Source organism: Metarhizium brunneum, chromosome 1 (genome assembly GCF_013426205.1).
Source record: "Metarhizium brunneum chromosome 1, complete sequence".
Classification (NCBI taxonomy): Eukaryota; Fungi; Ascomycota; class Sordariomycetes; order Hypocreales; family Clavicipitaceae; genus Metarhizium; species Metarhizium brunneum.
Genome location: NC_089422.1, coordinates 6688834 through 6703246, shown reverse-complemented (window position 1 = coordinate 6703246; position 14413 = coordinate 6688834). Strand labels below are relative to the sequence as shown.

Here is a 14413-nt window from a genome sequence, read left to right as displayed (position 1 = left end):
CTCTCGGCGATTCGAGGACGATCCGTGTGTGCGGGGATGGCTTCAATGTTTTATGTTGCCAGCAGCTTGGATGCTACCACACAAGTTTTAGACCATTCTCTTTGTGCGAGTGTGCCGTTGCATCAATATGCTGTCGTGCACTTTGTTTTCAATTCTCCCGTGCGTTTGGCAGGCCGGTGGGGGAGCGAATTGCCCAGTTGGATGAAGTTGTGGTGATGGACCATGGCTGTGATGGGTGCGTGTGTGTGTGTGTGCTTTCCATTAATACCGCTCGTGTTGCTCGTCTCCCACATTTGGGATTTTCTCGAATTGACTATGAACCAGACATATCAGTACTGCCTTCTTGAATGAACCGCGTTTCGAAATGGCTCTGTTGAGATTGCTGGCCGTCCTGGCCATGGCAACTTCGGTTGCCACAGCTGCCAACCCAACAACCTCCGACGACATGGGACCTGCGGCCTTTATGTGGCCGGAAGACAGAGTCTGGTCTGCCGCTGCTGATAATACTGCGCCTTGCGGATCAGTCGCTCGTGTGGGCAACCGCACCAATTTCCCGCTGAGTATGGAAGCACATATCAACTATGCTGTGGCTGCATCAACTCCGACCAACTAACCATGTGACAGCCAATGGTCAGGTTGCTCTTGTTGATCAAAAGGAAGCCCATAGCGTCCAACTAAGTATTTCGTACGATGACGGTTTGTTGACCCCTGCATCATCTAAATAAAAGCACACCAAATCCAAGAGCTGACGGGTCTTTGCTCCAGATCCCAAGGAAGACAATGACTTCACAACACTTATAAAGCCCGAGGCTATGGCTGAGTTGGACAAGGGACACACTTGCGTGAACGTCCAGAATCCACCACCCTTCATCAAGGCTGGAGCGAACGCCACTTTCCAGATCAAATACGTAGCCAGCTTTGACAAGCCCGACAAGGAGACGTTTTACGCGTGTGCCGACATCACCTATGTCGAGTTTGCCAACTTCAAGGAGAAGGTTCCGTGCTTCAACGCCACAGTGCCCGAGGACAGCAAAAAGGATACCCCTACGCCCACATCAGACGCGTCCAAGAACTCGGGCTCTGCGAGTTCCGGTCTCTCTGGCGGCGGCACCGCTGGCGTTGTCATCGGCGTTGTTGGCGGCGTGGCACTGATTGCCGTCGCTGCCTTGCTCATTTACAGACGAAGGCAGCAGCGTCTGCGGATGTTGCGACAGAAGTTCTCTCCTCGAAATATAAAACCGGATGGGCAGCATAGGGATTCGCCCTCTGTTCGAAGCGAATCAGCGTAGATCTTGTTAGTTGACTACCAAGGCAGCCAGGAGGGTTTGGGTGGAAATTCGAAGATTGTACTTGCCGTTTATATGCTTTCCTCGACGAGACAACTGATGGAAGGTGTGGTGCACGGAGAAGCGCTTAATGATTGCCACGAAATTGCCGTTGCGTGTTCCCGTGTCACACTTGCTTTGTTCGTGATTTTTGCGACCAGACTCTTTCTTATTACGACTGCAAGGCACGCTACTGCCGAGCGCTGAGGATGATGCTCTGTTAAGCGACTCGACATGAGGAAGGGGCCGGACCAAGCCTTCCAAAAGTGACATGAACCTGAAACCTGCCCCCTTCCATAAATCGTTGCCGTCTGCGTCACGCAAACACTTTTTCCATTCCCTCCACCATGCATTGTTTACTGCTCAAGGTCTTCCGTGCCTATCTGCGAACTCGACATTTCTTTCGACGTGTCTTTGGACGAAAGAAGCCTGACAAGAAGACCAAGTCTCACAAGAAGCCCGCATCGAGGAAAGGCTCTGGTAGCAGCCGTTCTTCCTCTCGTTCTTCCTCCCGTCCTACTAAAAAGCGCTGCCCGTCAACATCATAGCCTACTTAGGCAACAGTCCCTTACGAAACATTGATTAGCAATACGTCGACACTTGTACGCAACTATGAAGTATATTCGGTTTATTGCAGTTCTTTTTCCTATCGTGACTACGTGTTGGGTTCTCAGAGATGCCCCTCAGCCAGCCTCGCTCGACTTTGGAAATGCCACCATCGCCCGTTTTCCTTTTTCAGACATGGCTAAACAAGTTGGGATTGACCCGAATTACATTATATGGGATACCATCTATTATTACAAAAATCGTGAATATTCTTGCCCTGATGTGAGGCTGTTGTCAACCCAAGCCAGCGCGTACGCATCCAGCTGACAAGATTCTTCACAGGGAGCAGGCCCGAGGATAAACGACTGTCCCAGAGTCATTGAATACTGGACCCGCATGGTGGACGAGAAGGGGGAAATTGCTATAGGTGCAAAATCTTGCACGTCTATTACCGAGGCATGCTGCCAGGCCGTCGTTTGCGCACCATTTGAATGGAATGTTCCATTTAGCTTAGATCAAGTGACTGGAAAAATGCGGTCTCAATTGACAACAGACTGCATGTACCAGGGAAAAGGTGGCATTTGGTATTATGAAGGAGTGAATCTGTACATTCAGATGCTTCGCCCGCGGAGCGGCCAGTGTCCAGCTTGAGGTGGTAGGATTTCGGTCCATGTGCTCCCCTACAACACACGTAATAACGATACAAATTCCTAGAGTAGTTTTTTATTATATTGAAAACAGCACCCTAATATAATCCTGGTGTTCTTCATACTAGTGGTGAAATCTTGGGGGTCCGTTGGTGGCGAGGACGACTATCCGTGATGTGGCATGGAAAATTGTGAAATCCACACACTAGGCGTCCTTTTCCATGTTTGTTACGATTTAGAAAACCATACCCTTGGTTTGCTTTCCCCTAGTCTCTTCCAATGTTCGCACATTGATGCTTCGCCACATGAAGATGCATAAAATAGCCAGAGCCATGAAGCACGAGCCGCAGATGGCCATGACGCGCTGCACGTCGCTATACGCATGAATAATCCCATCTCGCGCAGGACTGCCCGCCGGAAGCGCCAACTGGGCCTCGATGTCGCCGTAAATAGTGGCCGTCTGGTTCTTGTAGTCGTCCGGCAGGTACTGGTACATCTTGTCCTCCATGGTGTTTGTCCACAGGCCGCCGGCGATTGCGAAGCCGATAGCCTGACCGATGGAGCCGAACAGCCCAAACAGCGCAATGGCGACGGCAATGTGCTGGTGGTCGATGGAGGCCATGATGGCGAGCTGGCCGGTCATGGCCCAGACGCCTGTCGCGAAGCCGTTGAAGAGCTGGCACATGACTAGCACGCCGACCGAGGTGCTGGGGGTTCGGAAACGCACGAGCAGCGCCGTGCCTAGGATGGCAAAGGGGATCATGGCGAGCGAGGGCCATTTGACGTTGCCAAAGTAGCGGATGTAGCTGGGGCGGTTAGCAGAGTTTGCCATGGGGGGAGGGGGATATGTGGCAGGCGGGCTTACACTCCGATCAGGGGGGAAATGACGGACGATGCGAGAGAGAACGAGTTCAGGATGTAGCCTGAGTCGGTGATGCTCTGGAAGTGCACGACCTCGAGGTATGACTGGTAGTACGTGTCCCAGCAGCTACTCTGGTGTTAGTGGGTTGGTTGTGGCCAAGGAGATGATGGGTTGCGAGTGCGTACAAGATGGAGAGGAACATGAAGCCGTAGAGTAGACAGGCTCCGAGAATGGTGCGGTCCTTGAGATACGCCCATGGGAAGTACTGGACGGGCGCAAAGTACTTCTCCCAGATGGCGAACAGGGCGAGCAAAACGACGCCCACGACAATCATGGCAATGACGTAGCCCGTCTTCCACCCGTCTGCGGCCGTGTTGACCAGCTGGAAGGGCAGCAGGAGAAGAGACCATCCGGCGACGGTTAAAAACATGCCAATAACTAGGGATATAGGTGAGCATTAAGGGGAGGGCAATACCAGGCGCGGGGAGGGGAAAAGACTGACCGTCAAACTCGATAAAATAGTGCCTACACGACTCCCAGGCCGTCCGGTTCCTGGGCCGCTCGGGATAGACGCCCATGCGCACGGCCTTTCTCTTGCTCAAGACGAAGACGATGGCAACGGGGATGGCGAAGAAGACCAGGATGATGCAAAACGAGTAAAAGGCCCAGCGGCAATTGGCACTGGCGTAGAACAGGTCGGCGATTCTGGGCCCCGCAAAGGTGGTGGCGATGATGGGCGTCTGCTGGATGCCAAACAGGATGAGCCGGTTGCGCAGGGTCGTCATGTCGGCGAGGATGATGGTGATGATGTAGCCGAGGCCAATGTGGCCGACCCAGTAGAGGGTGTGGCCGGCGGCGTAGGTGGGAACGTCTTGGCTGACGCCCTTTGTGATGAGGCCGACGACCATGAGGACAATCATGGCGACGAAGCCCTCGCAGCGGCCCCAGATGTCGATGATTTTGGCAATGGTGAGGGTGCACACGCCGCCGATGATGGAGGCGACGATGTCGGTGGCGGCGAGGAGGCCGTGCTGGCCAAAGGACGACGTGATGAAGTTTTGGAGGTTGCCTGTCACGGAGCCCTGGAGCTGGTCGATGAAGGAGACGAGGTAGAGACTTGCGAGGACGTGTTAGCAAAAGAATAAAAGGGGTGGGAAGCTGGCCGTGTGTCGACGACGTACAGGACAAACATGATGATGAGGATTTGTTTTGTCCACACGCTGGTGATTGCCTCGACTCGCTGGACACCTTCCTGCTTGTAGCTGGGCTCGGTGTCTGGTTTCTTGTCGTCAGCCTCATGGTTGGTGTTGATTTGGTCCTTTTCCACGTCGGAGGGGTTTCTGTCTGGCTCCGGGACAAAGCCCGGTGTCGTCGGGTGGGTGATTTGCGGCGCCATTTTGAGCTGCTGCTCGGTTTCGTTGGCCAGAGGAAAGGTTCTTGGCCCTCAACTCGAACTACAGCGAGACTCGAGGTCTTTCGATTGTGGCACAGGATGCTATGCTTGCGAAGGTTGAAAAGGCGTCTTGCTACACATGGCGACGACGGGCGTCTATTATCTATATCGACAGCGGAAGCTTTTCAGCTAGTCACAACACAGAGAGATAATCGGCAAAGGCGGCTACGACCACAGGTGAAGAGAAGGGGACGATTACCCACCACGATGGCAGGGATTCCCATCAACCGCGGAGTACTGATTATCTGATGCCCGGGACCAACCACCACACACGTAAGCCGCAAGCAAGAAACTGGCTGCCCCCGGTTTAGAACTCCCAGAAAACGCCACATGAACGGGGGTTGGGCGACAATCAGCCGTCTGGACTGAGAAGCGGCGTCGTTTAGCCTTTATGTTGAGAAGACGGCAAAATGGCCAAGACGAGCAAATCGTGGAAGCAGAGGACAAGGTTTTGGGGCCGAAGGGCCCGCGCTGTGGAGCCGTGGTGCTGGCCAAGACGGCATCGCATTGCCGTCACGATGGGCCTCGCAGTTGTTGTGTCCAGCTCTCGTTTTATCTGATCATCAGATAAACGATAAGTGGACAATGGTGGATAGCCTAGTTGGCACTAAATCAGCCACTTGATGCGCAATGCCCCTCACCGTCTTTTTTTCTTGTTTCGTTTTAGTAATGCTAGCCGACGGCGGGAAAAAATTTGTCGGACTAGAACTTATTGCGTGTTGCGTGATGCTGATGAGTTTGCTTTGGGGACATCCTGGCGGTAGGTGCCAGGATTCGTCCATCGTGGACTTGGGTGTTGGAGGGTCTGCCGTCTGGGCATGCATAGAACTGGCAACTGCTAGCGGCTCCCTGGTAAGGGTCCGGCGCTCCGTAAATCCACATTGACCAGGCACTTGGCTGACAGATCGAGGCACTGCGAATGGCGTTCCATGGCCATGGTAGATTGCATCTGCACACGCAGTCATCATGTGCAGGAGAACCACCATGCCAAGCTACGGCGTTGTATTCGCCAGGGCCACGAGCTTGGCGTGAGCAAGACTCTCTTAGCCCTAATCATAAGTAAGCATTTATTTTTTTACTGTTTTCCCCCAGAAATATTGGCTGATCCAACCTGGTGCGTCTTTTTAGACTCGGTGGAGACAGCCATCCGAAAACGGGGCTGTTGGGCACCAGCACGGGCACCAGCACCCGGTGCGAAATTACCCGTTGAGATCAATTTATTGGTTCGCGAATCTAGAAGCTGTATCCTATGAGCATCCATTTGTTTGCCAAAACGACCGTTTCTTTTTTCCTCCTCTTCTCCCCAGTTTATTATGCTCTACGGGAAATGTCGGCCCCGAAGTCGGAACAAATGACGCCTCCGCATGATGCATCAATGTTATCAATCCCGCATGTTGTGCGCACATCTGATGTGCAACCAGTATAATGAACTCTTCGCCCCTTATGCTCTCCAACAAGCTGCTCTTATTTAATGCTATAAAATACAAGTAGCTAGCTAGTATATGTTTTTTGCCTTTACTTGTATTCAAGTACCTGTAGCGGCAAGGTTCGCACCCCTGAGCCGACTGTCAACGGAATAGAGGGGTCTGGTCCCTTCGATTTTGTGACACTGTCTGTTTGCATAAAATTGTCTTGAGACTATAAATTAGCAGCCCGAGTCTGGTGCGCGTAAAGCAATTCCAACTTATCATGACAACTCATCAAGGGGAAAAGCGCAGAGGCACTAGATGTAGCTGTGGGTAGAGTCTGGTAGCATTAACTACCCGTCGGCACGCACAAGTTATCAATTGACGTCGACTGGTCTGGTTAATGCTGGCGTAGGCAGGCCAATAACGTTACGCAAGCTACGGCCCTGCACCAGCTGGCACCAGCTGGCACCAGTTGTCACCAGTTATCATGCCACGACACTCACCACCATTGATCCTTTAAATGTTATGGATGCCCCCGTGGCTGCCAAGTTCCCCCGTTCGAACAACAACGACATCAAAAACCATCGCAGGCCTGGATGCCTCTTGGCCGTGGTTGCGAACCGCACTTCCTTGTGAATGAGCCAGAGTCAACAATCATGTCAAAACGTGACAGAGGCGACGTTCATTAAGATACTTGGCCTAGCATCGCATAAGAATGTCGAAACCGTGGTACAGCCAACGTGGTTATTACACTTGGTACCGGAGGCATTCCACGCCGTTGCAACGCGGAGTGGCTAGTATACTGCATTTGATGTCCAAGTCGAGGATACGACTGGCGCAGGGTAAGTTCCATTTTCGCCTGTTAACCACTCATATGAGTTTTATTTCTATTTGCGTTGAGTTAGGGACACTTTCACAGGCTCATACGCTTCGGATTATCGGCGGCAGAAGGCCAGAGAGACGAGACACCAGGAGTGCGGTCGTTCGTGCGGACGGGTTGCTGCTATTACGATTCGAGCGTGGGAGCGTATGATGGTATCCCTTGGTCGGACGAGATTGATAATTTTGGTGCGCCTGATAAATCTCTCGCTAGACTTGGTAGTGAGGCTTGGATGATTCCGCATCATTGCGATCCAGACAAAGACTATGGTTCGAGAGGCAAGAAAGCATCCTTCATGTGACCCATTATCCCGTCCACCCTCGCTACCTCAACGTTTTTGATACGCAATCTTCCTCACTCCAAAACACTATCCATTCTCGTTCGTTAGAATGTCCGCCGAAGACACGTCGGGTGCCAAGGTCTACTTGGTATCCAACGATAATGCCACTTTGCAAGTCGATAGGTGACTGCCCGATTTACTTACAGTTTTCGCAGGCCAAAGAGTTCGTGATCCCGGCCACTACAAGGTTGCGGAGTTGAGTCTGCATTCAAAAGTCCCCTGAAGGAGTCTTTTGTGAAAACCACCGACTCTTTCATGTTGGCTGTTTCCCGAGCTGAATTTTCAAGACACAGCACAGACGTTAGCGACATTAGTTTACACGGTTCGCTACATGATTCACGACAAGATTGTATATTTGAGTCGACTGCAGCTCCGTCTCAAAGGTTACAGGGCAGTACATATCGCATGTTGTGCGGCTTGCCAGTCTCTCCTACAGGTAGATTCCATGGACCTTTCTAACTCGACTTGCTAGTATTCACACCAACCATCACTAAGCATCCCATGGTGTCTTCAGTTCGCCAATGTCTCCCTTTAGCTACGCGTACCGTTTGACCGAGCACAACTCGCATGTAAGCAACAGTAAAGTCGGCCAAACTCAACTCCTGCCTCGTCTAGATCTCTTAGACTGCATCTCCTGTTAGTCGTTATGGCGCATCTCCTTTGCTGCGCGCAGCATACTCAACTCAGGAAAAGCTGATCCGCGCCTGTGTGCTGGGGGGGTTAAAAATAGAAATAGCCTCCTAATGGAGTTTGGCCTTGTGCTATTTACAGGGTTCCCTGCTGGTTCAGATGATCCCGATTGGAGTGTGCCTGGAAACTAAGCAAAGTGGAGGGTGGCCATCTCAGCCGCAATCATGCCAAGTATCTGTGTAAGTCGGATTCAACCGGGGCTTACACTCGGTTCTGCATCACAAAGAGCAAGTGCCAGCAATCTCATAGCTTCATTTTTAACCGTCATCGTGTGAGTGGCTCAACCGGGTGTTTGAGGAATTGGATGACCCGCATGGGGGCTTGTTTCCATAACGTGTAAGTCTCTTTGGCGTTGAGTAATAACGGAACTGGGAATACCTGCAACTTTGGTTTTTTTATCCTAGCGCCTTCTATTTTTATATCTGAGAGCAACATATAAAGATCCCGAAGAATCTCAATCAGGCGTTGGTTCTGAATCGGTCATCATTCTACAAACCAATCAACTCTCCTCTGTCTCAACTTCAACCAAGCCTTGCACTCTTTTCGCTACTTTTCCAACATGAAGGTCCTTGTTGTTGCCAACATGCTAGCCATGACCGCCACCATGGTCACAGCCTTCCCAGTCACCGCCGACTCTCTCAACTGCCGAGCCGAGCCCAACACCAGCTCCGCCGTCAAAAAGACGTACAAAAAGACCGACGACGTCAAGATATCCTGCCAAACCGAGGGGCCCTCTATCAACGGCAACTCCATCTGGGACAAGACCCAGGACGGCTGCTACGTCGCCGATTACTACATCAAGACCGGCTCCTCTGGCTACGTCACGGGCAAATGCGGCGGCGGCGGCGGCGGCGGCTCCAACCCTCCCCCGTCCGGCGGTTTCTGCAAGACGCTCAACAAGGCCGGCACCGACCTCATCACCCGCTGGGAGGGCTTCGTCGACCGACCCAAGCCCGACCCCATCGGCCTGCCCACCGTCGGCTACGGCCATCTGTGCCAGAAGAAGGGCTGCGCCGAGGTCAAGTACACGTTCCCGCTGACAAAGGCCACGGCTCTCCAGCTTCTCAACGACGACCTGCCCAGCTACACCAAGTGCTTGGGCAGGGCCCTCGACGCCGGCAAAGTCAAGCTCAATGAGAACCAGTGGGCTGCCCTGACCTCCTGGGTGTTCAATGTCGGCTGCGGCGCTGCCCAGTCCTCGAGTCTCGTCAAGCGGCTTAACCGTGGCGAGAATGCCAACACTGTTGCCTCTGAGGAACTGCCCAAGTGGAAGATGGGTGGTGGCAGGGTCCTGCCTGGCCTTGTTAAGCGTCGCGCGGACGAGGTCGGGCTTTTCAAGATTGCTTCCTCTAGGAGTGCTTTCCCTCAATGCCAGTAGGTCAAGTGCTTCGATTACAGTTTGTTTATATCGAGACTTGGAAGCTTTTTTGGAGACTTGTACTTTTCTTCCATTATGTATTTGGCGGTATTGACCTTGTTTGTTGGACAAATTCGCACTACATGCGGATTGTAAATATGCGCGGCACATGTTTTTAATTTAGATGTACCTTCTCAGGCTCTAATTAAACTGTTGCCCAATTTTAAAATATTGTCCAAGGCTGTTTATTTGGATTCTGCAAACAACAGTGTAAACCGGCAATATATTCTTGTTCATCAATGACTTGTTTTCAGTGGAATATATGAGTGTCGGTCTAGTGGCATAGACATGAACGAATGCTGTTCTTGTGGCATTATGCTTCTGTCCTGCCCTAAATCTTGTCGGTTGAGCAATTCGTTTGGGTTTGGATAGTAGCTGTCACGGCCAAGAGGGCATAACTATAAGCTAGGTACTGGGGGTATTCTACGGTGTAGTAGTCAAGTTGATTAATAAGGAATTTAAAGTGACTCCGACATGTGTCCGTTGGATACCAAAAGGGGCTGACCCATACCCGACCAATATTGTCAATGACCTCGCCGATACTTGGTTTAAGCCTCCACCAATTATGCCCTTAACAGGCGGGTACCATATTAATTACAGAGTTGGTAGTTGGTTCTCAATGGATGTTTGCGTACAGGGCAAATTTTGCTAGCTACCAAATATGGCTGCCGTTTCGATGAGCAATTTTAACGCTGGCCGGGTATTATAATAAGACGGTGGAGGTCGATTAGCGGTGACCGGGCCATGGATATTGCATATCGAATGAAGGCGACCATAGTTATTTCGCCGTGGAAGTAGGCTCGGCGTCTGGGTAAGTTGCACTCTGCGTTCCCTTTGAACCTAAATTGTTGCCGTCACAGTATCATTCACAAGTGCTTCCTTAGTTATATGCGTCCCTTTTCTTCTATGAACAACCATGCTACTTGACAGGATTTGAAAAACTTAGAGCCCTTCTTATTATAAGATGTAGAAACTACGCCGAGACGGTTTGTTTTATCAACAGAGCTGCATTGCCCTACGGTCAATCATACATAGTTGTCTGTCCTAGTGATGCAAAGGCCACCATCGGACCAAGTAAAATCCACATCTGTATCCCTCATCCAATAGTTAGGACAAAATGGCGTGCCAGATACATTCCGTCAGTTAGATTAGATCCTGTCAGAAGGTGGTGCAAGGACCCCTGGCCATCAACTCCCCTGATGCTCGTTCGGAGCCGTGTTTGACAGATGTTTGCCTCCAGCAGGCCAATGGGAACATCTAATGGCCCCGCGTATGAAAACGAGATTGCAGATAATACATTCCGCTCACTCATCCTTGGGGCCGAACATTGGCGGTTCAGTTCCCGGCTCAGCCACTAGACGGGCGTTGAAGACATCTCACCGCAGGATTCTAATTTCATCCCGTGTCAAGAGCCAACAAGACACGCTGACGATTAGGCCGAGCACTGGGGATCTTCGGCTGTGGGTTTATGGTAACACCAGCCCAATAACCATCGTGACGGCCCGTTGGAAAGGGTTGCAAGGTGGGTATGATGTCTTGAAAAAACTGCGCATGTGGTTCCCGTTCCCGTTTTGGTGGCAGTGCAACCTGTAACAAGAGAGGCATTGCTATCCTGAAATGACCCTCTAAAGTCCCTTGCAGGCTGTTTATAGCTGCCAAATCCCTGACATTGTCATGAATGGACTGAGGTCCCCCACTTACATGGCTACATCTTCAGACGACACGATCCTTCCATCTTGAGCATTTCTAAAGTGTCAAGTGTCGATATCTCTGTTTATACTATCACGCCATGGTTGATTGAAACTCCAAAAGACAACCACATTATCAGATTCTGCAATGAAAAAACCAGTGACAAGTCTGCTTTTTGCTCTGCTGTGCGCCGAAACCACAAGTCTTTCCATAACACCAGGCGACGATGGTACGTCTCGCCAAGCAGCAGCCAGTCTTGGCTACGATTTCCTAACCACAAACCAACAGCATCGGTCAAATCGGCCGCGAGCACAATCGCCTACGGCCTGATGAAGTACTACACCGGAAACAACACGGGAGATACACCCGGGAACCTCCCCTCCCCCTACTACTGCAAGTCTCCCCATCATCACCATCTCTCTGGGCAAAATTAACCAGTCCCCAGGGTGGGAGGCGGGAGCCATGTTCGGAACCATGATCGACTACTGGTACATGACGGGCGACGCATCCTACAACGCGGCGACGAGCCAGGCCATGATCCACCAGGCCAGCCCAACGCGCGACTTCATGCCCATCAACCAAACGCGGACCGAGGGCAACGACGACCAGGGCTTCTGGGCCATGGCGTCCATGAGCGCCGCCGAGAACAAGTATCCCGACCCGCCGCCCGACAAGCCCGGCTGGCTCGAGCTGACGCAAGCCGTCTTCAACCACTACGTCTCGCGCTGGGACGAGGATAACTGCGGCGGCGGCCTGCGCTGGCAGGTATTCACCTTCAACGCGGGGTACAATTACAAAAACTCCATTTCAAACGGGTGCTTCTTCAACATTGCCGCCCGGCTGGCGCGGTACACGGGGAACAGCACCTACGCCGACTGGGCGACGGCCATATTCGAGTGGGAGCAAAAGGCGGGCCTCATCACGAAGGAATTCGCCGTGCTGGACGGCATACACGTCGACCACGGCGGCGGCGGGACGTGCGTCAACCGCACCGACACGCAGTGGTCGTACAATGCGGGCATCTTCCTGCACGGCGCCGCCGTCATGTACAACTTGACGGGGGGCGAGGTGTGGAAAGCCCGGACCGACGGGCTTGTCAGGCACTCGCTGGGGGAATTTGCCAGGGACGGCGTCATCTTCGAGCCGGCGTGTGAGCCGGTCAGGGGGTGCGACTATAATGGTCTCTCGTTCAAGGGGTACTATATACGCTGGCTGGCGGCGACGATCAAGATGGCCCCTCATACGTATGAGGCTGTATACCCCGTTATGAGGAAGACTGCGGAAGCGGCGGCGCGGGCGTGCTCTGGGTCGGATGCGTCGTTTAGGGGCGTTCCGGGGACGGCGTGCGGGTTCGCGTGGACGGATGGAGGCAAGTTTGACGGACTGGTTGGTGTTGGGCAGCAGATGTGCGCGCTGGATGCCGTCATGTATACTCTTGTCGATGGGGTGGGTGCTGCGGTGACGCATGATACCGGCGGCACGTCGAGGGGGAATCCGGCTGCTGGGGGGGAATCGGATGATAGCCATTTACCGCTTCCCAAGGCAATCACTGCGGGTGACAGGGCTGGTGCTGCGATTATTACTATTATTTTGGTGGGCATTGGCATTGGGGGGTCTGCGTTTATGCTGTGGGATGAAGATCTCTGAGCATGGTTTGGGGGTTGCTATTGTGATGGGGGTTATAGATGTGATGAAGTTGCAAAGTGATTTGGAAAAAGTGATTAGACGGATATGATGGGGAGTGATGTTTACAAATTGGCAGGCTGTTCCCAGCTTTACTCTCGTGGTCTCTGCAAGACTTGAGTATGCACATCTCGATCCTGTTACAGGCTGTGGTAATATGTTAGTGTTTATGTTACAAGTGCTGAGCGTGTGTCAGGATGGCCAGCGGGGAGCCCTGAGAATGGCAAAAGAAGAAAATCACGCTTTTCATGGTGTGAAAGTAGTTGAGAGTTGAAGCACGTATCAGAATATATGATAGTCATCCAATGACAGCAATACGAACAACCGAAACCCAAGACCAAGTGTGACAAGGGTTCAATTATGAAGGCTTGAAGCGATAAAGGGCTCAATTCAATAATAATCTCGTAGGATATCAAAGGTCCTGAGTTGCTACGAGAGAGGAAGAGAAGGGTGACCGCCTTATATACATGAAAGGAACGCCTGGGCCTATGGTCCTTGCCCGGGCACGTGTTCCAGCTGTATAACTAACAAGTCCTGTATCGGCGAGGCCCCTTTGTTGGGCCTCACGAACTGTTGGGCCTTTTCCGTGTAACACCAAGACTGAACGCGTAAAACGTACAGCGTACAATCACACAATCGGCTCTTGGCTTCTCTTCCCTCAACTCGCTCCTTTGAATTCGGGCTGTAGTACTGAAGGGCGTCGAGAACAGAATGCTTATTTCAAAGAAACCTGACATGTTGTAAGCTAGTAGTCAAAATCAATTACTATCAAATACATCAAACTACAAGATTTAGAGGCGCTGCAATTCTTGAATGTAGCAAAATATGGCAGTAAAGGGTATGGGTGATTGCTGGCATCAGGGTCTTTATTTATAAAGAACCTCGTAAATGCCTAGAAAACACGAGTATAAAGCTGCCTGTAGTAATTGCCATATTCAGGTTAAGGTTGCGCCTTTCGCGGTGAGAAATCCGAGGCGAATTGTGGGACGATCCGAATTTGGCGCCTGTGCAGGACCTTGCAGACAAAGATTTAAAATTAACCCCGATTCGCGGAATCACCCCGACGAAATGAAAAAGACTACGCTTATATAATGACAGGATAGCACTACGTCCTGTATACTGCTTTGCTGACTCCGCGAAAAGTTACACAAGCTAGGCAAAAAGAAAAAAAGCCCAAAAAAATGACCGAGACAGGGGTCGAACCTGCGACCTTCTGATTACAGATATTGAATAATGATGATCGTAGTCAGACGCTCTGCCATTGAGCTACACGGCCTTGTGTTATGTTGGCGGTTGTTGGTCTATTGTTACATATAGACCTAGTGCAACTGGATGTCGGACGGCATTCGACGGCCAGCTGGCTCACGGGTCCCTTTGGATCAGCTTTGGAGTACAATTTCAAGATTACGCCATCTATTATCATTCTGATGTGCAGCCAATGTCGACGACTCGGGGCTATTGTCATCCATCAA

General features: G+C 51.7%; 4 protein-coding genes and 1 non-coding gene across 5 annotated transcripts; 3 read left to right on the top strand and 2 right to left on the bottom strand.

The window, feature by feature from the left end:
* Positions 1–364: 364 nt before the first annotated feature.
* On the top strand, positions 365–1289 carry G6M90_00g020290 (uncharacterized protein; the record flags this gene model as incomplete). Its single annotated transcript, XM_014693030.1, has 3 exons — positions 365–560; positions 625–696; positions 766–1289. The coding sequence occupies 3 exons, from the start codon at positions 365–367 to the stop codon at positions 1287–1289; spliced, it is 792 nt and encodes a 263-aa protein (XP_014548516.1).
* A 1464-nt stretch (positions 1290–2753) lies between these two features.
* MFS1_0 (MFS siderochrome iron transporter 1) lies at positions 2754–4776 on the bottom strand (the record flags this gene model as incomplete). Its single annotated transcript, XM_014693031.1, has 5 exons — positions 2754–3324; positions 3384–3506; positions 3566–3818; positions 3883–4496; positions 4562–4776. 5 exons carry the CDS (start codon positions 4774–4776, stop codon positions 2754–2756), a joined length of 1776 nt encoding a protein of 591 aa, XP_014548517.1.
* Positions 4777–8711: 3935 nt separating this feature from the next.
* On the top strand, positions 8712–9530 carry 15 (Endolysin; the record flags this gene model as incomplete). Its single annotated transcript, XM_014693032.1, has 1 exon — positions 8712–9530. The coding sequence occupies one exon, from the start codon at positions 8712–8714 to the stop codon at positions 9528–9530; it is 819 nt and encodes a 272-aa protein (XP_014548518.1).
* Positions 9531–11405: 1875 nt separating this feature from the next.
* DCW1_1 (Mannan endo-1,6-alpha-mannosidase DCW1) lies at positions 11406–12905 on the top strand (the record flags this gene model as incomplete). The annotated part of the gene is made up of 3 exons (XM_014693033.2): positions 11406–11487; positions 11547–11651; positions 11704–12905. 3 exons carry the CDS (start codon positions 11406–11408, stop codon positions 12903–12905), a joined length of 1389 nt encoding a protein of 462 aa, XP_014548519.2.
* Positions 12906–14123: 1218 nt separating this feature from the next.
* On the bottom strand, positions 14124–14217 carry G6M90_tRNA00000013. Its single transcript has one exon. It is a non-coding gene; the product is annotated as a tRNA-Arg (tRNA).
* Between the last annotated feature and the right edge of the window lie 196 nt (positions 14218–14413).